Source organism: Choristoneura fumiferana, chromosome 13 (assembly GCF_025370935.1).
Source record: "Choristoneura fumiferana chromosome 13, NRCan_CFum_1, whole genome shotgun sequence".
Lineage (NCBI taxonomy): Eukaryota > Metazoa > Arthropoda > Insecta > Lepidoptera > Tortricidae > Choristoneura > Choristoneura fumiferana.
In genome coordinates, this window is record NC_133484.1 from 15,401,969 (window position 1) to 15,426,869 (window position 24,901).

Here is a 24,901-nt window from a genome sequence, read left to right on the forward strand (position 1 = left end):
ATGTTGTTGACTCATAATGAATAGCCATGTGGCACGAACTGGACTTTTGTACAAAATAGAATGCAGCTGAAATTACGCGACCGAAAATACGAGGCTCACAGCTCAAAAAATTACGCTCGTCTGGCTTCACCCTAAAGAGTGGTACATATTAACTCACATTATTTCTAAACGAAATATTATAATCTCGAGACAAAGATAATATTAATCTATATAGATGAGATATCGTTACATTTCTTTCGAGATACTGATTGCGCAAGTTAGCTCAAGTAACAAGTAACTAGGCACGTATTGGTTAGTGCCCGTTTGTTGTGCAAGATCTGTCTTGCGGAGACAATCTTGAGTCATTATGTCATAGTTTAGTGGGTGAACAAAGCGATTGTTCCTGTGAGCGCAATTTCTTAAAACCGAAGGAATTGGGCGTTAAATGTTACATCCGCACACGAGTCGATGTTCGCCGAGGTGGCGATAGAGCTATAATATTTTTTTCTCAAAAATGACCGTAAAAGTTGACATTATTCTTTACATATCAGAAGGTGAAGTGCATAGTTTATGGTCAGCGAAAAATTAAAAAGTTAAAAAGATTGCAGGCGCGCTAACTCGACAATAATGAATTAGCGCGCCTGCAATCAGTCACATTTTTTTTTTAAGTTAAAAAGGCCATGGAAATGTTGGCACAAGTCGTATACAGCCAAGTCATGCCAAGTAATGGCCGGTATCAGATATTTTGTTGGAACTCCGGACTTTTTCTATTGGGTCTGAAATAGCTTGTGGTGTTTTCGGTGGAAAAATACACCTGCAGTTTATTTTTAATGAAAAAAGGCGGGAAAGCATAAGAAAAATATTGGAATAAAATTAAATTATATATATAAAATAAAAATATATATACAATTGTATATTTTGAGAAAAAGTTTATTCTATTTCAGAATTATTCACCATTTTTGAGAAAAGCTTTATATTAGTCTCGGCTGGAATAGCAATTGCTGGCTTCGTATTAGTTAAACGGACTCGCAAGCTCGTCCGTTTAATACTCATACTCAGCCAGCAATTGCCTACTTCCAGGCCACGACAATAATCTACTATTTTGACAATCAGTTCCAGGCCGAGTAACACGTCGCGTCGACGTCGACTTAACTATATTTATTTATATTTAAAAAAAAATTTACTGCAAAATGATTGAAGTAAAAGAAAAGCCAATGTTACGGAGTAGAATGATTTATATGCAACCCAAATAGGACCGTTAGCAGTGATTTATCGGATTCAACGATCAATAAATACACGGCGTGTTGGGTTGGGGTTAATGTTGCTTTATGACGATGTCTCATTTTATGATCAAGATCGACCAAATTGAAACGCTAATCGAATTCCATAATATCTAGTAGAGACGCCAAAATAATCAATTTAAATACATTTCAACATTCCAGTGGAAAGAAATAAATATGGACGACACAAATTAATTAAACTTATTGACGTGCACTTGGCAATGAAAAATGTCTAATATTAGTCTCTCGATGCTCCAAGAGACTAGTTTTAGATTGAGTTGCGTTGTTATATTATATTCCTAACGTGATTGCATTACGTTTTTTTTTTTTATAAAAACACCAATAAATACTTTCACAAAAATTATAAACAAAACACGCACTAAATATATAAAGTTTAGACAATCCTTAATCGCCTGAAGCACGAATTTAAGTAATACCGGGTAACCTTGGTAAAAAATAAGCGGTCAAGGGAGGTGTCCGACTCGCGCACCGACAGTTCCATACAAATTTGTAATTTGTAAGTATTTATGAATAACCAGTATTACCAGAGCCCTTCTCTAAAATTTACGCGGTGTAGAGTAATTTAAGATGATTACTGACATAAACAAGCAGACATAAAAAAAATTAAGATCATTATACTTTTTTACTGGTTGTTTTATATAAGTTAGTGCTGCAAGGTTGTGCTACCTTCATACCAAATGTCAAGTTTCTAGAACAACCTGGGAATATCCTATATAGATTTTGATTTCCTTTTTTGCAATTTGTATTGGAAACACCTTGTTTAATAAAGTTAACTGTATCTTTACATAGAAATTAGATTTTTTTTCACTGCTCCGAGGGGTTTCATTTGATATCAATTTCGGCTTGATAACTTCACGCGTTGCTGATAAAGTCATAACAGACAGACAACAAAGTAATCCTTTATTCAGTTCCGTTTTTGCTGACAGGAGTACGAAACCCAAAACTACCGCATTTAAATTTTAAAATTGTTAAAAATACAAAATACAATATTTTAAAAGTGTTAATGTCAATGTCCTCACTCCTCTATTATTTCTAGGACAGTATCGTATGCTGTTCAGGTCAATTTTTTTTCCTTTTTTCCTTAAATCTCTCCAGAACAAAAATAACAAAATTCGACAAAATAACAATTATGTAGATAATTAGGTATGTTTAGTATGTTAGTTATGTTTATGTATGTATTAGGTAGGTTTGTCTACAAACGTTTCAACAAATATTCATTTAACAAACAACGTTTCGCAAACTTTTGTTTCACAAATCAATCTTTTTATAACACCATATTTCACAAACTCTTTATTTGACAGTCAATAATATAACAAATCATTATTTGGCAAACTATTCATTTATTATTTTTGTCATTTGGCAAAACCACGTTTGCAAATCAACGGTTGGCAAAAAAACGTTTAGTAAAATGCACCATTTGGTAAACACTTTATTAAGAATAATTAGAGGTGCCTGTAGCTTAGGTTAACTTGGTTAAGAAATAGGTAAGGTTAGGGTAGAACCTGTCACCCTAAGAAAAACTAACTTAGGCCAGTAAAGTTGGTTAGGTTAGGTTAGAACTGCGACTTATAGAAAAATTAACTACTGTCAGTACCTATAGTTGGCTAGGTTAGGTTAGAACCTGCGACCTTAAGGAATGCCAAACAAAAACGAATGGTGCGTGCGAAGTTCCCAATCCGCACTGGGCCCGCGTGGGAATTATGGCCCAAGCCCTCTTGTTCTGAGAGGAGGCCTGTGCCCAGCAGTGGGACGTATATAGGCTGAGATGAAGTATGTAAATAATTTGTCAAATGATCATTTATAAATTGATGTTTTGTAAAATAACTAGTTTGAAAAGTGAGTTGTTTGGGTAATGGACATTTTTAAATGATGATTATCATATGATGTGTTTGTAAAGTGACAAGTTTGTTAAAAGGATATTTATCAAATGATCATTTTTGATATGAGCAATTAGTGATATGAAGTGGCTGTGAAATGAATAGTTTGCGAAACGTTGTTTGTGAAATGATCATTTTTAAACGTTGTTTGCCAAATGTTAGTAAACCAGATAATATAATGGTTGGCCTGATGTGTAACAATCTGATAAATTCGCTCTCTAAAAACCGGCCAAGAGCGTGTCGGACACGCCCAAGATAGGGTTCCGTAGCCATTACGAAAAAATTAAGTAATTTTTTTAAGGATTTCATGTTTTAGTTTAGGTATATTTTATACCTTAGGCTCTTAAACTACTAAGAATTCTCAAACAAAATTAGCCGTTATAGTTTTACTTGTAAGTTTGATATAGGTACTTAATACCATACTGAATTTTTTCAAATTTTTCCACAAACCGGTTTAGATTTTAGGGGGGGGGGGACGTTCAATTTTTATGAAAATTTGCACTTTAAAGTTGAATATCTCGCAAAAAAAACACTGAATCGAAAAATCGTCTTAGCAAACCCCTAATGGTTTTAACCAACCTATCCAACGATAGGGTTGAACCCACACTATAGGGTTGGATGAGAAAAATAAAACACCCCCAATTACGTCTATTTGAGCTGGGAGGAACCCTAAAAAATTTTTTTTTTGAATTTTTTATTGTACAATTTTGTCGGCGTAGTTTACATATACATATATCCGTGCAAAATTGCAGCTTTCTAGCATTGATAGTCCCTGAGCAAAGCCGCGGACGGACGGACGGACAGACAGACAGACAGACATGGCAAAACTATAAGGGTTCCGTTTTTGCCATTTTGGCTCCGGAACCCTAAAAATTAAGTTACATTTGAGAAATTTCTCCGCGGGGTGGTGGATTTTAGAGCAGAAGCATACATAATCAATGCATAAAATAACGCGTGCCTAATGAGGCCCTGAAGAGACCCTCGCAAGCAGAGGACAAGGCCGAGACGCTGGGCTATTGTTGAAATAGCAGGATGTGTGGCCGCGGCCTCGCGCCGTAATCCGATGCGTTAGCGCAGGGCAGCAGTAGGAAATCATTTCGGTAATGATCATTACCTTGTATAAGCGTCAAACTATAAAACAGTGCGACATCATTCTGTAGTGCCTTGAGAGAATAAAATTAGTATTTGGCTTTAGTCGCTTTACTTACATGGAAAATTGTGACTTAGTATGAAAATTTAGTTAAGATGATTTATTTAGCTAAGCAGATGTACTGTACACTCAGATGATAAAGACATGCGAGTAACAGAACACATGGAAATAATTGCATTTTTATAATTAATCAGGCCTACGCGTCTGGTCCAGACGAATTTTGGCGTATTGTCTGTGCACAAATGTCTTTGGCTTGGTGGCTAACATAATGTAGAATTCAATCCAAAATACTTAGAAACATAAAAATGAAGTCCAATTTCGCGCTTGCCCCATACAACAAAGCAGCGGGCCAGGTCGGGTACATGAAGCAGCATAAATCTCCGATCGGTTTGTATCGGGCCGCGATACGGGGCATAAATCGCGGCGGCCGGTGTTCCGCCTCGCGACATGGAAAGCGTTTCTTGGCCAAGATCTACGCAGATCACGCCAGATAAATCGCGCGCCGCGTGCCTTACCTCGCCGGGAACGCGGTGAAATCAAAAATACTACATCGCACTTACTGCGCTGCGAGCCGCCTATACCAAACGGAGCCTTAATCGCGGAGAATGCCTCTTTTGTTTTCACTTGGTTTCTATACAATGTTTCATAATTTATGCAAGTTGCAGTGAAACTTTAAATTAACATAATATCGCTAGACAAACGGTTTGCTACAGATATGAGAGTATTCTTTGAATGAGTTGCTAGGTAAGTCATGTTGTTCGAAGTATGCCTGTATACGGTAGGTACATTGTGCCGGTTCGCAAAAAGCTCGGTGTGGGCCGCAAGCTGCACCTACTGCACTTCTAGTTTTACTGTGTCAAGAACAACGCCTGTCGCCCCCGCCCCCACCCCGCGTCTGCCCCCTGTCTCGCCGCGTCGTCGCCTGAACATGAAACTCTTGCGACAATAGAAGTTTGGACGTGCGCAACTGCGCGACGAGATATTTTTTACCGAATTCCAATGAAATTTTTCTTATACCACAGCTAGCTATAATTAGGAAAAAAAAATTACGTAACCAAACGAAAATATCTATTGGCACGGCACTGTTATCAAACGGATTCCGAATACAAAACACAGGAATTTCAAGCAGTCAAATACGATGACGTGATTAAAGCAAGTGAAAACTTATGCCACTTCGTATTGCAGATTAACATTAAGATTACCATTTTCAGTAGCCGACCTTGCAGTGGTACTTGATTCGCGAATGTTGCAAAAGAGAACAATTTATAACATTATCAATTCAGTTTGTTCCAAAAGTTTGACATATTTACATGACTCCTTTCGCCGCTTAATGGTAATGGTATTCGCAATTTGCATATAGCATTGTTCATGGCGTCCAGCTCGATGCTAACAAATGCTTACTGTCGTAGGTAAATTGGTTTTGAATTAGCGAAATCTTGTCCTTGAGCCGAGACATGCGATTAAAGAACTCTTACGACACGCGTCAACTGAGCGATTTCCCAGTAAGCTACAATTACTGTCGTCGGCCCTTTGTGCAAAATAACAATTTATAGTCCTGCAATCTGGATTTATCATGTAAATGAGTTTGCCCTCGGCAACGCGCGCGCTGGTTCAACGGCCGCTTGGACAAATGCATTAGTTATTTCAATAACTGTTTTACGTCACTACTAACCGAGGAACTATTAACGTAACGTTAACTAACAGATGTCAGTCTTTGTAGCAATTTATCTAATCAGGCTGTAACAGTATGTGTGCTGTTTCAACATCACAGCCACAAGTCGGTACCTTTAGTCAGTAACTTTAACATGTCAGGAATTTTCACATATTCACGCCGGTGAGCACAATGAAAGAAAAGAAAACCCAAGAGGCGAGAGCTCCGAGATCAAGGTGCAACGAAAAACCGCGAGGCAGGCACGCAAGGTCAAAACAGGATTCCGAGCGCGTTACTCGCAGTGCAGCCACACCGGCCTAAGGCTTCAACTTTCAACGAGTCCAAATGTAATATTCAATTTCAATACAAAACCTTGTAATGCAGTCCCACCTTTGAAACATTGATAATGTTTCGCTAATTATTATTTCTAGCATATACCTATCGTCGATATAGAGGAGCTAGACCATCCAATTAGCCCAAAAATGGCCAGGTCACGATCACTAGCTTTGATTCACGTAAATGGCAATGCCAGCTAGAAAAAAAAACCAAGTTCATTCCCACGAAGAGACACGCACCGAAGGCCGTGGCGTTAATCAAGACACGTGACAGCGGAGCCATACGTCGTACTGCCAATTTGTACAACAGTCGACATGAAAACCACCTACTTAATCATACAATAAATTGATTGGCACCTTTTGACGAGCACCAACAAAAAGCCGCCGCCAACTCAAGCGGCGCATTTAATAACAATAATATTTCGTGTGGTTACTTAGTAAAATTACTTATTTATCGTATCCATGAACTGCCACAACATATTTCATTCTCTTGCGCCATTTCGAGTTTTTTTCAACAGGGGCATAAAGTAACTTTACCTACATGATAACTTTTCTGTGTGAATTATTTTCGGAGGACAAAATTCCGGTTTGGCTATTGGGCGATTATTATTATTCATCCGTTGTAAACGTTGTAAGCTACGTAATTTGTAATGCATAAAATATTTTAAAATGAGCTAAAATCCATATTAAAAAAATAAACAAAAAAACTAAGTCTCATTTCACGCAGTTATTTCATTAGGCCCAGTTAGTCTATACACTATATTCTGTTCCTTGCTAATCAGAAACGATGTAAGATGTCTTGTAAAGTACATAAACCGAATAATCTTTAATTTCTTTTGTCCTTGCAATAGATACTTGTGATTTTAGCTCACATATTCCGGCCCTTGAATAACAAGCTATTAACATAGATAGATTTAGTCCAATTACTGTCGATATAATGTTATTTAGTTTAGCAAAGTTAGGAATACCTACTCCTAACTTTGCTAAACTAATAATTCAGTAGCGCATGAGAGAGGTCGATTGATTCATCTAGCACGATGCAGGCAACATTTCTTGTGCCCCACAATGGGTTAGACTAGTACACAGCCAGGTCATACTGACCGTTATACATTTACTCTATTCTCTTGGTCTTGAACTAGAATTTAGACGCTAGTGGCGCCTTTTTTTATTTATTTATTGTGAAACAAACAGTCATACAAAGACAAGTTTACAAATATTTTATACGTAACTATTACAGACCTATAGTTTAGAAAAGTATTATAAAAGAAATACGAGAAATGCAGCACAATTACCGCAATGTAATTGAAAAATGGTATGTACGTGTGGATGTGGATGATATTAAGATTTTCCATTTTAGCTAACTATTTACGCCGCAGCAGTTGGCAATCTTTAAGATTTCAAATTAGAACGTAAATCTATTAAGTGCGTAAAACTTATTTATGTGAATGAACGCTTGAACGTTTATTAATAGGTAAGCAAACCATACTCTGATGCATCTAAATCTGAAATCGGGAAAGTAAGAGACACTAGAGACTAGATGGATGAGGAAAACTGTCAGAAAAGAATGGAAAAGCAGCTGCAACAGACCTGTGTTACAGAACACGCTGATCGCTTGTCCGAGAAAACCAGTTGGTTTAGTTTATAACTAACTTTTTGTATTCTATTGTTTGTTTAGTTTTTGTTTTAATTCAACCAAATTGATAATCTCCTCGTTCCTTTTTTTAAGTCTGTTAAGAATAAAAATACTCTGCTCGTTCATAACGCTAATTAATAGGCGCATATAGTATAAAAGTTACTTCCACAATATTCAATAACAGGTCTACACACATACCGACATAAACATTATTATTTTTTAAAAATCGATTAATGCGCGGATGGATAAGCGATTTATATTTACTTTCCTTAAAATCAAAAAATAGTTACTGCTATTATAATTGAATAAACAGTCTTTGGAATGAAATCAAGTATTGTCAATAATAAAATAGACAAAAATACTTTGATCTATTCAATTAATAAATTAATCGATTTACTGAACAGATTAATTATTTTGCAATAGGTTCTAGGTTCTAGGTTTTCACATCATTGAATGAAATGGTCGGATAAATGGCGTCTTTGTTTACACTTTTCATAAATTGGATCGAAATACAATATACCAGATTATTGTAGTGTCACCAAATTTACATAAGTAAGTAAAATTTCAAGTCGATCGGACCCAAACAAACAATAAATAAACAAACAGGCCAAACTAAAGAAAAGCTTCTTAAAATATCGCCGAAATGTAAGCACTTGTGCAAGTACATATTTAGATATTTTTTTTATATCAGAAATTGGAACCGACTTAAAAAACCTTGAAAATATTTTTCTACTAGTTTGAAGTCGGTGCCTCAGCACGAGCCAGCAGGAGTAGAACTATAGTCGTCTACCTCACCTACATACTAGATATATATTTGGGATTCAATCACTCCTGCTGGCTCGTGTTGAGGCACCGATTTCAAACTAGTAGAAAATTATTTTCAAGGTTTTTGAAGTCGGTTCCATTTTTTGTAAAAAAAAAATTTTCATCGTTTTTAGTGATTTTTAGCCATAGTGCATCTCACAACGATTCCATTAAGCTCAAACGGCATAGTTATAACATTTTATAACAGAGTACCGGTACCTACGGTCTTCTTTATCAGGGTTCAGTTCACCAAATGATACTTTCTGAATGTAAATAAATACTTGACTTGATGTTAAAAATGCCAAAATTGCTATAGGTGTGCTTTAAAAAATCGAGGGTTGCCCTCGATTTCTCTAAGATCCCATCATCAGATCCTGACTTGATGTCAATGGGACCACCTCGGAATATGTCCTTAAGAACTAAAAAAGAATTTTGAAATTCGGCCCACAACTGGCGGAGTTATCGCGTAACAAACATAAAAAAACATACACTCGAAATAAGAGCCTCCTTTTTTTTAAGTCGGTAAACAATTTGAATTCTCATCCTCTTTGGCTGTTTGCGCGCGGCTCAAAAAAAAAGGCTGTCAGCGCGGTTCATTCGCGGGAAATTCGTTGCGTAATTAAATACTAAGAAGCTCGACTAGTGTGAATAAATTTTTAACTGCATTATAAACCTTGTAAATAGTGTTCAATACTTAGTATGATTTTTTTTTGTGTAAAAACCAATAGGTAAACACTGATTAGTGACGGTGCGAATTTGGCGAGCGCTTTACCAAAGTTGGCTTTATTGAGGCATGGCGCATGGCCTGGCCTACCAACCCCTAACTAAAAGCTATATTTAACAATAAAAAACAGCAAAAGATGGCACTACCATTAACATTTGTAAATTAAAAAATGTGAATAAGCCGAATTAATTCAGTTGTAAACACAACTTCACATTAACCTTAATTTGAAGATAAGAAACACATAAATTGAGAATACGAAAGTATAGGCTACATGGCTACATTTCAGCTATGAGGCTTTCGTAGTGTTTTACAATTGTGACGCTAGATGGCGAATAACCGGAATGCGCTTGCTGGGCTTGCCCCGCGCTTGCACACATTCGTCGAAACTATTTGAGAGAAACATGGACGTAAATAAGACAGAGACATCATGCGTATCTCTACTCGTCTAGGCTCAGTTGGTGAGCTTGTTGGTTGTTGTCACTAGTTGTCAGTGTACCGTATAATTATAAGTAGTGTCTCACTAGATGGCAGGCAATACGTATCATGTTATTTTTGTGTTCTCACTGGTGCCATCTATTGGAAAATCGAAGGAAAGAAAAATAGCCAGTTGAATAGCCAGTATTAGGGTGATATTATTTGCTTGTACTAGGTAGTGTCTCTGTTATATATTATCTACTTTGTGATTGAGGTTTGTGGTTCATAAATTGCTTCATTAATTTTGCACAAAAACGAAAAACCACACAATCAGACACTCACTATATTATATTATCGAAGCTTTTATGAAACATCATTAAAATCGTAAACATAAAGGTAAATATTCAAACGACATAGCAAGCCGTAAGTAATAAGTATTCATACTAAGTAGGTGTTAAAAAAGTTTGAAATATGGTAGATCGGAAATTTACTCATATTTTTTAAGGTTGAGACATTATCGTTTGAGACACCTATATGTTTCATGTTGAAGTTCATAGCAGCTGGGCGATAATACCAAGTTAGATCAATGAGGGCTATCGTTTTTTGTCTTTCTAGATGGCGCCACTGTTGCGTGAGGTTTTTAAGTGTGGCTTTCAAAGTCTGTTCTACGGGCGTGAAAGCAAAGTTTAGATTAAAATCATATTTAATACATACTGTTTAGATTCAGGCGTTACTTTGCGGAGGTCCAAATTAAAATAAATTGCATCAAAAACCATTTTTTCCAACTCAAACGTAGCTGTTTCGTTCGCATGAGTTGGCCTCACTACTTCGCGGAGGAGCAAGACAGATATTATTTCATTTATTTTATACTAGCTTTTACCCGTGGCTTCGCACGCGTAAACTATTCGGTCTGGTAGTTGCAATTGAAATTTTCAGGATTTTACAAAATTCCCCTGGAAATTTCCAAAATTTATATCGTGGTCTTCATTGAGGTTGTGTTATGAATTGTACAAAATTCAAGACTCTAAACCCAGTGCTAAAATTTCAAAATTTTTCCCTATCCAAATTCAAATTCATATCATTTATTCAGTAAATAGGCCGCAATGGGCACTTTTACACGTAATTTTTTTAAATACCAGCACTTTCGGAAAGACCATCATTGCCAAGAAGAATGCGCCGCAAGAAGCTTGGCAGAAAGTCATTTTTTCAAAATAAAATAAGTACAAATAAAATACTTAAAAACTACAGTAGTATACAATCAAAGAAAAAATTACAAAATAATAATAACAATAATACACGGATGTATGGGGTCCCTTAGTTACAAAACTGTCCCGTGGAAATATCGGGATAAAAAGTAGCGTATGTGTTATTCCAGACGTCCGGCTACCTACATACCAAATTTCATGGCTCTAAGCCCAGTGGTTGTTTTATCCCTGGTTATCCCGTGGGAATATCGGGTCAAAAAGTCACTTAAGTGTTATTCCAGATGTCCACTTACCTACATACCAAATTTCATGACTCTAAGCCCAGCGGTTATTATTTCGAGATTTTATCCCTATCCCGTGGGAATATCGGAATAAATAGTAGCCTATGTGTTATTCCAAAGGTCCAGCTACCTACATACCAAATTTCATGGCTCTAAGCCCAGTGGTTGTTATTTCGAGATTTTATCCCTAGTTATCCCGTAGGAATATCGGGTCAAAAAGTCACTTAAGTGTTATTCCAGATGTCCAGTTACCTACATACCAAATTTCATGACTCTAAGCCCAGCGGTTATTATTTCAAGATTTTATCCCTATCCCGTGGGAATATCGGAATAAATAGTAGCCTATGTGTTATTTCAGAGGTTCAGCTACCTACACATTAAATTTCATGGCTCTTAGCCCAGCGGTTGTTATTTCAAGATTTTATCCCTAGGTATCGCGTGGGAATATCGATTCAAAAAATTGCCTATGTGTTATTTCAGACATCCAACTACCTACATATCAAATTTCATGACTCTAAACCCAGCGGTTGTTATTTCGAGATTTTATCCCTATCCCGTGGGAATATCGGAATAAAAAGTAGCCTATGTGTTATTCCAGAGGTTCAGCTACCTACACATTAAATTTCATGGCTCTTAGCCCAGCGGTTGTTATTTCAAGATTTTATCCCTAGGTATCCCGTGGGAATATCGATTCAAAAAATTGCCTATGTGTTATTTCAGACATCCAACTACCTACATATCAAATTTCATGACTCTAAACCCAGCGGTTGTTATTTCGAGATTTTATCCCTATCCCGTGGGAATATCGGAATAAAAAGTAGCCTATGTGTTATTCCAGAGGTCCAGCTACCTACATACTAAATTTCATGGCTCAAACAAAGCCCAGCGGTTGTTATTTCAAGATTTTATCCCTAGGTATCCCGTGGGAATATCGGGTCAAAAAGTCACCTATGTTTTATTCCAGACGTCCAACTACCTACCTACCAAATTTCATGACTCTAAGCCTAGCGGTTGTTATTTCGAGATTTTATCCCTATCCCGTGGGAATATCGGGATAAAAAGTATCCTATGTTTTAATCCAGGTTATAAACTAACTTTCCGCCAAATTTCATCCAAATCCGTCCAGCCGTTTAAGCGTGAAAAAGTAACAAACATACTCACTCACTCACTCACTCACAAACTTTCACATTTATAATATTAGTAGGATTTAATACACCTTAAAACCGTACCATAAAAATATCGACCAGTGTTGCGTAGTCCCGTTTTGTTCGGAAAAAAAAGGGAGGACAAAAGTTTCCGAAAGACAAAACTGTCTCAAAACTCAGACATTCATTGCCCCGTAACACATAACTGCCATAATTAATTTCAGGTACTTAATGCAAAATATTCACAAAATTATTCTAATTATAAATAAACCCGCGTAGCTCATCCAAAAACTATGAAATTTGACATTTCGGAGATCTCACGTTACACTAGCTAGCGCCTCTAGCGGCGAATTCATACGCGATAGCCCTCATTGTTTGTCCGAAAGCCCCCCACCCACATAGCATTTCATCGAAATCGTTACAGCCACAAATGGATAAACAATTAAATACACAACTAATTCACGTTTAAAGGTATTGTTAGTATTAGATTAACATGGCTCACATCCAGCTACAAAATATTATTTGAATAAATTGAACAAACATACCCACAGCGACATCTGTTGACAAGTAGCATAACGACCAAGTATCAACAGCACAGTAAGAGACTTCGTGGGTAATGAACTCGACCGCCAGCTAACTTAAAATAACCTGTTAAGCCACACAGATGGCGCCACTCATCAAATGCTGCCTTCGTGTTTACGGGAATACACGCGCTATTCCTCCGGTCCTGGGGGGCCCCCAAATGCCTCCGCGTTCTCCTGATCAAATCCTAAACAAGACTAAAAATGTGCTTAGTACCTACATTTTTTTTAAACTTTTTTTTTTTTAAAGCTGGGGGCCTCATTCAGCTTTGCCGCCCCGGGCCTCTGACGGGCTTAGTCCGCCACCGCTAACCCGCCTTCTGGCAGTCTGGCTGGACCAAGTGGAGAAGCTGATTCAAAGATGACAGACTGACATATACTCAGCGGCACAAAATTTGGGCCACCCTTCATACAAAATTACAGATTCTGCATACATTTGAGGGCCAGATTTTTTGCCGCTCAGTATACTGAGCTGATGTATTGATATATCAATACACAGCCTAAACTAGATGAAAAGTTTGAGAAGTTTCTAGCAGTCACCGAAAAAAGTAACAAAGTAATCATTTTATTTATGGAGTACAGTTGACCAAGAAAATGCTCTACCATTTTTTACTCAACTGCCCAAAGGAGGGTTATTTTTTATATCTGGTAGTTCCTACATAAATAAGGCAGATTGTCACATTGAATTTTAGGGTGATAAAGAATTTTTTACATACAAGAAGTATTGTTTATAAGCTCAAGTCTCTTTGTGATGACATTAAAGGCCCTATGGATCAACATATACCTAGTGCCATCCACGAAGAAGCGTGATTTTGTCAAGATTAGACATTGATGACATTGTAATAAGAACCACGGCATGCATCATTGTGAATGACTCTACCTACATTATTGAAAAAGACAACTAACCTGTCTCTATCCCTGCTTCTCTTCCTGTGGGATCCCTCCCTGTCCCCGTCGTCCAGTCGCCTCCGCTTCGCCTCGTAAGACCGCGAACGCGACCGCGAGTGCGACGCATAGTGCTTCCTGCGAGTGCGCGGCATCTGTAACCATTTAAAACATACTTTACACTATAACATAAACATAACAAGCCAGCACTGTACCATCTAAAATGGCATCATACTGTTGTCTTACAATTGTGTCAATAGTTGTGAAAACAATAGTATTTTACAACTATTTAAATATATTTAATAAAACACTTCAGTGCTGAATGTGATTCAACGTTAATGTAGTGTAAAAAATATGGGTAGTTATTTGAATCAGACTACAACAATAATCTAAATTATGATAATTATACATCTATAGGTACATCAGCTTCTTGATGTCCTAGAAACAAGCAGTTATTTTTATTAGTACTGGTATTGGTATTATTAAAATTATTTATTTTTTCTGAGTCATTACTAAATTACTGATTTAAAATTAAATTATGAGCATGAGTCTGTGAGGCTTTGTTTAATAGAGTTAAAATGTTAACTGGACATACCTACAGAAGTAGATAAGTTATATCAGACAGAACTATTGTTTTATACCTAACTAAAGTAAATAATTATTATCCACAAAAGCACTCCTCTTTGTTGCAAGCAGCAAGCTTTGCTTCATAATATTAAATCCCCATTTTCACGCAATAACCCTGGCAATGGCGATGCAGACAAAGCAGAGGCATCTTGTTTGACCTTTCAGTCCCCAACACAGGTCCTAGTTAGTCAATGTCAGTCAGTTTGGCTGAATCAGATGGACAAAATTTTATGTTGTAGAAGCTGATCTGGAATTGTACCATTATGGAATGGTTTCTTTCTTCATAATATTACTGTTATTAAGTCTTGTATAAGTTTATGTATTGCAGTGATAAAATAAGTAATTTATAGACCGTAAATCAGTGTTTCAATTCAGAAGAACAAGTTAACTATTCAGTTTTAGGTGGCATTGTATGCATTAATAGCATACAGTTCCAAATGTTATACCTACGCACAAGTGTGTAGTGCAAAATAGAAAGATTTGCAGACAGGCTGTGTTAAATCCTTAGACCAAAATAATAAAGAGGTAATGGACAAGCCCTTTAATCAGTTTTAAAATAATTAGCTATATGAATACTAGGGTGTTTCTTTAAAATCAACTTTCATAAAAGTCATTGTCTCACCCCGCCATTGGGTTCTACAACCCTGATTAACATATACTAGTTTTTTTTACTTTTTTTAAATTGTTATAAGACGTTGCTACCGCTTGATAAAGTTTATAAAAAATGTAAATTGGCATCAATACAACATGTCACGGTTTTGTATTTATTTTACTTTTAGAATGTATCTTGAACATCTTGGTGTATCAAGGAAATTCCCGAGCAATCGCGCGGGAATCCCCTCTATTTGATACTGATAGCTGGTGAAGACCCATAAAATTTGTTTAAAAAATTATAAAAAAACTAGCATTCATTAATCAGGGTCCTAGAACCCAATGGCGGGGTGAGACAATGACTTATGAAAGTTGATTTTTAAGAATAGTCCTAATTGATACAATAGGCAACTTTTCCAAGTTATCATTGAACCAGACGCTATTAGTTTCCACTTAGATATTCTTTGATAGAACAGTTTCAGACTAACCACAAGGCTATATTGTTATTACAGTCATTCTTCAGTAGAAAACAGCTTGTTATATCCATAATCATACTTTGTTATTGTATTTCTTTCTTTTTGTGAATCAATATGAGATAGATATAAGACATTTGAATCTAAATTTATTATATTTATCTTATGGTTATAGTTTGTAATAATACAGACTGAAACTAAATAAGTGAGCTCATTCACTGTAAGATTCAAAAGAACTATTTGATAAAAATCCATCCACACCTATTTATTTTGGTCAAAGGTGAACCAATCATTTTTAATGGTCAACAGCAGAACTGTTGTAAGCAATATCATGAAGATGTCATTAGTAGAATTAAAAATGAAGCATTTATCACAAAACCAATCATGCTTAATAAATGAGCCTGTCAAAAATAATGGATTAATGTTTGTTTGCCGTGTTAGCATGTGTGAATGAACCATAATGATAATTTTTGACAGGGTCACTTTTTACTTACAATAAGGAAAGTACAGCAGTACCTTCACTTACCATAAAAAGGATACCAAAACTCGTATCCAAGGAGATTAAGCTGAAAAACATAAACCATTTAAACCAGCTGAAATGTGCTCCGATGCACTTCATTTGTCATGAAGTAGTCATGCTATGTTTTGAAAAGAATATAAACAAAATTTATATCACAGTAGGTAGTGTAAGTATATAGCATGCTAAACCAATCTACAGGAGTGTGTTCAACAAAAAACAATGAAAAATATATCAAGTATCTCAAACATATGCTGAGTAGGTATAGTATGTTGATGTTTGTTGCTATGTTAAGTTCCTACACACTAGTGATTTTTAACTTATCTTCTTATCAAATGCATATTAGAGTAATATTTCTTGGCAATCAGCCAATATATTATCAGGAACAGTCATGTCTTTTCTATCTACCATTTTAAGATCTACTGCAAGTAACTCAAAAACAACACTGTTATGACACATGGTAGTAGGATAGTAGTTTATTCTAAACCAATGCCATGTCAAATCATTCAACCAAATTCTTTATCAAATAATGTCATGTAACAAAAATAAATGAGTTCCTGGACAAATATTTCAAAGACTAGGAAGTCTTTACTAAATCATAATTAGAACGAAATGCTTCAAAAAATGTGTTGGAGAAATTGCCAGTGGTAAGGTAACTACTGTCTACTTGCATATTTCTAAAACTTTCACAGCACGATTTCTAGATCGCCCAAAATCATCGGATAAACGTCAATATAGTTATTTACATGCTACGCTAACGCCATGTTGGTTTCCAAGGCCTGTGGGAACCGCTACGCTAGTCTAGAAAGTAAAACACATTATTCTAACTTACCCTCAATTCACGTAAATATCTTAGTTTACACCAAAGTTGATGAGTGAAAGCTGTTACGCAGTTCCAAGTTCGTGATGCAGAACCCTGTAGTATGCTTCCCCGCAAAAAAGGCCCGAACATCGATCCGAATCCAAGCACTTTGTTGGTTGGTTGAACTGCACTGCAATGGCGTAGTCAGACATCGTCAATGTAGTCAAGTAAGGTACTTACATATTTATAAATACATAATATTATTCCAAAACTTGGTAAATTTTGCAAAAAGTAAATAAAAAGCAAATCTAGTTTCAAATAAAAATCGTTTTTAAAAATTATATACGTTTAGTCTTTATTCGGTAAGCAGTTGAGACATAACTAACAGGAAATGAAAAGTAATGTTGCCATTGCCAAGGACGTTTGACTTTTAAGGTTTGGCTGTTTTAGGCAATACATGATTGGTTTTTATAAAAATCTATATAATTATTTATCAGGATAATACTTCAATTTGAAATATAACAGTTGAATTTCTTTTATTTAAAAATAATGCGAAATATTTTAGACTGGCAATATTTCTAGGTAGCATTTGTGTGCCGAGAGGCGCGAGACCGCGACGGAGACGCAAGCACGTCATGTCCTCATGTCATACGTTCATGTCGTTGTCGTGCGGTCCCCCTGGCACTTATACTATTTAATACGAGAGCGAGAGGGACCGCACGACACGAACTTCGATTTTAGAGTTTCGTAGTAGCCCTGCAGGGCTACTCCGAAACTAGTCGTGCGGTCCCTCTTAACACTTATGCTATTTAATATGAGAGGGAGAGGGACAGTACGATACGAACTTCGAGTTCGTAGTTTCGTAGTAGCTGTTCTCTATATATTTTATAATTTGTCGCCATGACGGATCATGACCAAAGAGTATTAATACATATATGAGTTATATATGAGTAACAAAATAAATTATATTTACATCGATAGTAGCGATAGAGCTATATTACCAAAAACTTTATTGAAATAATAGGATATTACGGCATCCTACGGACATTTAAGATACTCAAAAAACATAAACCATAAACATATGGTATGTGCTAGTGCTGCACTCTAACGCGATAAAGTTGCAGTAATATCCCCATTATATCTCTAGGTAAATTTTAAAAATTGTCTGACCTTTTATTCATTGCCACAGGGTATAAAATCATCAACGGCACATTTCAGATGCTTGCACCAAAGGCTTGCACATTTTAAACTGTAGCGCCACGCGGCCATGAATTCTGCAAAGAGGTGTTAATGTTTTCTTTAGATTTAATTGGGCGTTGCCACTTACTGATAAAATATTTTCAGATAATATTACGCTGGGATAAGATAAAGTTAGTAGACTGTCGTATTAAAGTACCTAAATAAGTAAAATTCAAACATAAGGCTCTGCCTACAAGTCTATACCTACATAATAAATATGCTAGATTCCTAGATTTCCTAGTTCGTCAGTTAATTTTCAAAAAATATCGGATACGTGTTTTTTCATTTCATAATTTTATTAAAAGACTACCGAGCCACTACCCGCGACTCTGTCTTCGTGGAATTTAATTATCGCTCTCCAGCGGAAATAATGTAGCCCACTCCTGTAGTGTAGGTAAGTAGATGGATATTTCTTTTCGCTTGCCGTTTTGTTTTGTAAAATAAAATTGAAACTTTAATTCAGCAAACCACACGTTTCGTGAGATTAATAGGTTTTATGCCTTGGTCTGTTTGATTTAAAAAAAGAGGTCGTATTGACAGTTGTCACTAAAAAAAGAGTTCAGATTGACAGTTGACGCACGTACAGCGACAAGACTTGTCAAATGTCGCCGTACAACGCAAGTTTGTACAACGACACCTCTGAGGAAGGTCATACGTACACACACGTACGTAAGTAAGTACAGCGACATTTGACAACTGACAGCTGTCAATCCGAACTCTTTTTTTATTTTTATTTGGAACTAGCTTTTACCCGCGGCTTCGCACGCGTAAACTATTCGGTCTGGTAGTTGCAATTGAAATTTTCGGGATTTTACAAAATTCCCCTGGAAATTTCCAAATTTATATCGTGGTCTTCATTGAGGTTGTGTTGTGAATAACTGTACAAAATTCAAGACTCTAAACCCAGTGCTAAAATTTCAAAATTTTTCCCGATCCAAATTCAAATTCATATCATTTATTCAGTAAATAGGCCGCAATGGGCACTTTTACACGTAATTTTTTTAAATACCACAGCACTTTCGGAAAGACCATCATTGCCAAAAAGAATGCGCTGCAAGAAGCTTGGCAGAGTCATTTTTTCAAAATAAAATAAGTACAAATAAAATACTTAAAAACTACAGTAAGTATACAATTAAAGAAAAAATTACAAAATAATAATAACAATAATACACGGATGTATGGGGTCCCTTAGTTACAAAACTATCCCGTGGAAATATCGGGATAAAAAGTAGCGTATGTGTTATTCCAGACGTCCGGCTACCTACATACCAAATTTCATGCCTCTAAGCCCAGCGGTTGTTATTTCGAGATTTTATCCCTATCCCGTGGAAAAATCGGAATATAAAGTAGCCTATGTGTTATTCCAGAGGTCCAGCTACCTACATACCAAATTTCATGGCTCTAAGCCCAGTGGTTGTTATTTCGAGATTTTATCCCTTGTTATCCCGTGGGAATATCGGATCAAAAAGTCACTTAAGTGTTATTCCAGATTTCCAGTTACCTACATACCAAATTTCATGACTCTAAGCCCAGCGGTTATTATTTCGAGATTTTATCCCTATCCCGTGGAAATATCGGAATAAATAGTAGCCTATGTGTTATTTCAGAGGTTCAGCTACCTACACACTAAATTTCATGGCTCTAAGCCCAGCGGTTGTTATTTCAAGATTTTATCCCTCGGTATCGCGTGGGAATATCGAGTCAAAAAATTGCCTATGTGTTACTTCAGACATCCAACTACCTACATAACAAAATTCATGACTCTAAACCCAGCGGTTGTTATTTCGAGATTTTATCCCTATCCCGTGGGAATATCGGAATAAAAAGTAGCCTATGTGTTATTCCAGATGTCCAGCTACCTACATACTAAATTTCATTACTCAAAGCCCAGCGGTTGTTATTTCAAGATTTTATCCCTAGGTATCCCGTGGGAATATCGGGTCAAAAAGTCACCTATGTTTTATTACAGACGTCCAACTACCTACATACCAAATTTCATGACTCTAAGCCTAGCGGTTGTTATTTCGAGATTTTATCCCTATCCCGTAGGAATATCGGGATAAAAAGTATCCTATGTTTTAATCCGGGTTATAATCTAACTTTCCGCCAAATTTCATTAAAATCCGTCCAGCCGTTTAAGCGTGAAAAAGTAACAAACATACTCACTCACTCACTCACTCACAAACTTTCACATTTATAATATTAGTAGGATTGTCGGTAAATTCATTTTGTAACATCCTTTAGTATGCCGATGACATAATTATGTTTATACAGAGTTATTTGTAATTCACTAGCATCCTTTCTACCCAAACTCCCACCACTCAAACAAATGTATATTTGTTTGACGGCTCCATTTTAAAGTCATAAAACAAAAAACATTTGTTTAAGTGGTAGGAGTTTAGGGTTAAAAGGATGCTAGTGAATTACAAATAACCCTGTATTCTTTCGTTCCCAATATTTCCGATGATGCCGATGCCCTTTCTTCGGCGCTTCATTATTTGAATGTGTGGCTAATAGAGCATGGCCTGTCCCTTTCTGTCCCAAAATGCGCAGTAGTCCCATTTACCCGTAAAAGGTCCATTCCAGAGATCCCTATTTGTTGTGATGTTATCCGTATACCTGTTTAGGATAAGGTCAAATTTCTTGGCGTTTGGTTTGATATAAAATGCCAGGTGTACCTACATCACAATTCATCACATGAATCACACTGTTAAGAAATGCGAGAGGAACTTCAACATCATTCGTTCTTTGTCTGGCGTATGGTGGGGTGGGGTCACACTAACGTGACTAGACGTCCCGTTTTGAATGGGACTGTCCCTTTTTTTGATTACGAGTCCCGGTGTCCCCAAAATGAAAACCGGGACGCGAAATTGTCCCGTTCTAAAGGTGAACATAAAAAAAACGTGCCAAGAGTTTCATTTTTACTTAAAAGCATCAGTCCAGCTGTGTTAAAGCAAATCTGTTCCTTTGCCTCTGATAAATATAACTAAACATTTTGAATATTTTTTTTTTATTTGTAATAAAATAACAGTTAACTTTTTCTAAATAAATGACCTTTAAAAGTGATTTTTTTCTCATTGACTACCTGTTAATTGACCTGAATAAACTAATGTCCCGTTCTGAATCAAAAAATAAATGGTCACGTTAGGTCACACCCATACACCCAAAAACTTGTATACAATGTTCAGGATAAGGTCAAATTTCTTGGCGTTTAGTTTGATATAAAGTCAGGTGTTGGTACATCACATGAATCTCACTGTTAAGAAATGCGAGAGGAACTTCAACATCATTCGTTCTTTGTCTGGCGTATGGTGGGGTGGGGATCACACCCATACACCCAAAAACTTGTATACAATGCCCTCATCCGCAGTCACTTTGATTATGGGTCCTTTCTCTTAGAGCCTTGTAATAAATTTTGTTTAAGTTCCTTGGATAAAATCCAATATTAGTCTTCGTTTAGTGATTGGAGCAATGAAATTTTCTGCCATGAATGCACTCCAAATTGAGTGTGTCGACCCTCCTCTCTTTATTCGAAGACAATTCCTCTCTGATAAATATGCCATCAAAATGCAATCTTCTTCCCACCCTCTAATACCTAAACTTCGGTTTCTTTCAGAATTAATGTCTGCCTCTCCTTACTGGGTTCACAAGGACCCCCCTTGTCTGGTCAATAGTTTCGTTAAAAAAAAAAGTCTTCCGTGCCCAATATTTCAATGTAGGTTAATAAGCCCTCTTTTTGAAACCACATATGATGCTATCCCTCCCCTAACCTAGACTTAAGTCGTGTCATTGCTAGACTGGCCTGACTGGATTATTATGAAAAAATGACTTTCTGCCAAGTTTCATGCGGCGCATTCTTCTTGGCAATGATGGTCTTTCCGAAAGCGCTGGTAGTTTAAAAAATGACGTGTAAAAGTGCCCATTGCGGCCTATTTACTGAATAAATCATTTGAATTTTGAATTTGAATTTTGGACCTCTATCTACACGGAGGCTTCACAGCTTTCAAGCCAGTCAATCCTACACAACGGATGTGCTGTCTGGATACCTAAATTCAAGATTATTTTGAGCTATATAAATTGCCGATATATTCATCTGTATTTACTGGCGAGGCGGTGGCAATTTTCGAGGCCCTGAAATATATAGACTTGCACAGTCTTGTCTTAATAATTGCATAGTTTGTTCAGACTCCAAAAGCGACATAATGTCAAACCAATTGCGTAGTAAATCTAAATTTCCGATCATTCTTCAAATTAAGCAAGTTCTTAATGGTCTCTCTCTGGTAAGAATGTGAAAGTTTCGTTGGCCTGGATCCCAAGTCATTGGAATCCGGGGCAACGACTGTAGATCAGCTTGCTAAAGATGCGACCCGTTCAGGCTGCCTAGATCAGTTCAGGTGCTATTCCCACGATTTGACCTCTCTAGCTAAGGATCGACTGGATTCGGATTGGCTCGCTCACTGGGCAAGATCTAGTCAGATGAAAGAACTTCAATACTCTGATGTTCAAGATAATGTTCCCGCCAAACCCTGTTTCTTTAAATTCCGTGCTGTGCTAATAAAGCAATTACCTCAACAAATGCAGACTAAGACTGGGCCACTCATGTACTCCTGTTTTTCTCAACAAGATTCGTGTGAAAGACAACTCTTTGTGTGAATGTGGTTTAGACGAAGGCTGTCTTGATCATTTATTTTTCGAGTGTTCGAAGCTGTCATCGACCTTGTATGACCTCCTCCCCCCTTACATTCCTCGCCCGGTTAACTTTAAATCCCTCTTTCGTTATGTACTTATATTCTCGTTTTATTATCATTCTGTGTGATTTTATATCCTCTAATAATATAAGACTACTTATAGTTCTAAAATAACATGTTTTGTCTTTGTCGTAAGTGTGACGTGCGTGACTCCCGCAACAGCGCTCGGCAGAAAAGAATTTATTTTTATTTTCAAAATTATTTTCTTGCTCTTGTCAAACTGTTGACGTCCTGTACAATCAACCGCAACCCTTTCATCGTAACTGACATGGGACCAAGCCTTAAGGCGGCCATTATGGGGAATAATACTACCGCCTATTGTCTACCTGAATTTTTAGGGTTCCGGAGCCAAAATGGCAAAAACGGAACCCTTACAGTTTCGCCATGTCTGTCTGTCTGTCTGTCCGTCCGCGGCTTTGCTCAGGGACTATCAATGCTAGAAAGCTGTAATTTTGCGCAGATATATAGGTAAACTATGCCGACAAAATTGTACAATTAAGTTAAAAAAAAAATTTTTTTTTAGGGTACCTCCCATAGACGTAAAGTGGGGGTGATTTTTTTTTCTCATCCAACCCTATAGTGTGGGGTATCGTTGGATAGGTATTAGGGGTTTTCTAAGACGATTTTTCGATTTAGTGATATGTTTGCGAAATATTCAACTTTAAAGTGCAAATGCTTGAGAATTATTAGTAGTTTATGAGTAAAAAGCAGCCTAAGGTATAAAATATACCTAAACTTGGAAGGTTCCGTATAAAATACGAAATCCTCACGAATCTATTTTTTTTTGTAACGGCTACGGAACCCTATTTTGGGCGTGTCCGACACGCTCTTGGCCGGTTTTTATTTTTGTAATGTCTCTGTACCTACTGCTTTTGGTGATCAATAAAGAATATTTGTATTGTATTGTGTTGTATTGAATAATAATAATAACTCTTTTTTTATCAAACAGACCAAGGCACAAAACCTATTAATCTCACGAAACGTGGTTTGCCGAAATAAAGCTTTCATTCATTTTTACAACAAAAAACGGAATGTGAAAAAAAATATCTATCTACAGGAGTGAGCTACATTATAAGTCTACTATCGATAAAAAATATAATATGGATAATTCTAGAAAACTTAAGGTACCCAACAAATGCAACAAAATAAAAAATATAACAAAACAAAAAACCAAGTTACTGGTGGACACGTGCATCCATCATCTCACAGAACAGTGATACCTACCTACTGAATTTCATCTAAATCGGTTCGAAACAACAATCAAACAGACTTACGAAGTTATGAACTTTATGAACTTTCGCATTTTTAATACGTACAGCTAGTTAAAGTTTCGCGTGACCTCACTCCTATAAAACTGACGTCACGGGCCCTCAGTCTCCAAATTTGACGCGCTTCATCTTTGTTGTTTTTGTTTGATTGACAAAAGAAAAATACTTACTTACGTATTCAATTTTCGATCGAGAACTTATATTTTCATACCTCTAAGTCCAGACATGCGAAAATTTCCATACAAACTTTACCCCCATTTTACCCATTTAAGGGGGAATTTTATCGATTTCACACACAGATAATTTTTATTTGTAATCGAGAACTAAAATACACCTATTTTCATACTTCTAAGTCCAGAAATGAGAAAAATCCATATAAACTTCACCCCCCTATTTCACCCCCTTAGGGGATGAATTTCTAAAAATCCTTTATTAGTGCTCACTTACATCATAAAAAGAATCCTTGTACCAAATTTCAAGTTTCTAGGCCCAGCGGTTTGGGCTGTGCGTTGATCTATAAGTCAGTCAGTATGCAATAAAATGCATAAAATCCATATCGCCTTGTTTACGCATATTTTTTTATGTCATAATTCTATTTTGCATAATCTGTTTACGCATAATAGTATTTGTGCCGAAACTTTTTTCGCATAATTATTAAAGGGATGGATGCA

General features: G+C 36.5%; 1 protein-coding gene across 3 annotated transcripts in view; it reads right to left on the reverse strand.

Moving 5' to 3' along the window:
• The window catches only part of Doa (CDC like kinase darkener of apricot), a 73,628-nt gene extending 55,419 nt beyond the window's left edge, over nucleotides 1-18,209 (reverse strand). The window contains exons 1-3 of one of the 3 annotated variants that reach the window (XM_074096452.1): nucleotides 18,146-18,209; nucleotides 17,006-17,165; nucleotides 13,987-14,120 (exon numbers count right to left, since the gene is read on the reverse strand). In XM_074096452.1, the coding sequence (XP_073952553.1) occupies nucleotides 13,987-14,120; nucleotides 17,006-17,165; nucleotides 18,146-18,177 (326 nt within the window). In that variant the 5' untranslated portion in view covers nucleotides 18,178-18,209. Of the gene's footprint in view, nucleotides 1-13,986; nucleotides 14,121-16,182; nucleotides 16,223-17,005; nucleotides 17,253-18,145 lie in introns of those variants that run through there. The other 2 variants (XM_074096454.1, XM_074096453.1) reach the window with 2 other exon arrangements.
• Nucleotides 18,210-24,901: the final 6,692 nt, after the last annotated feature.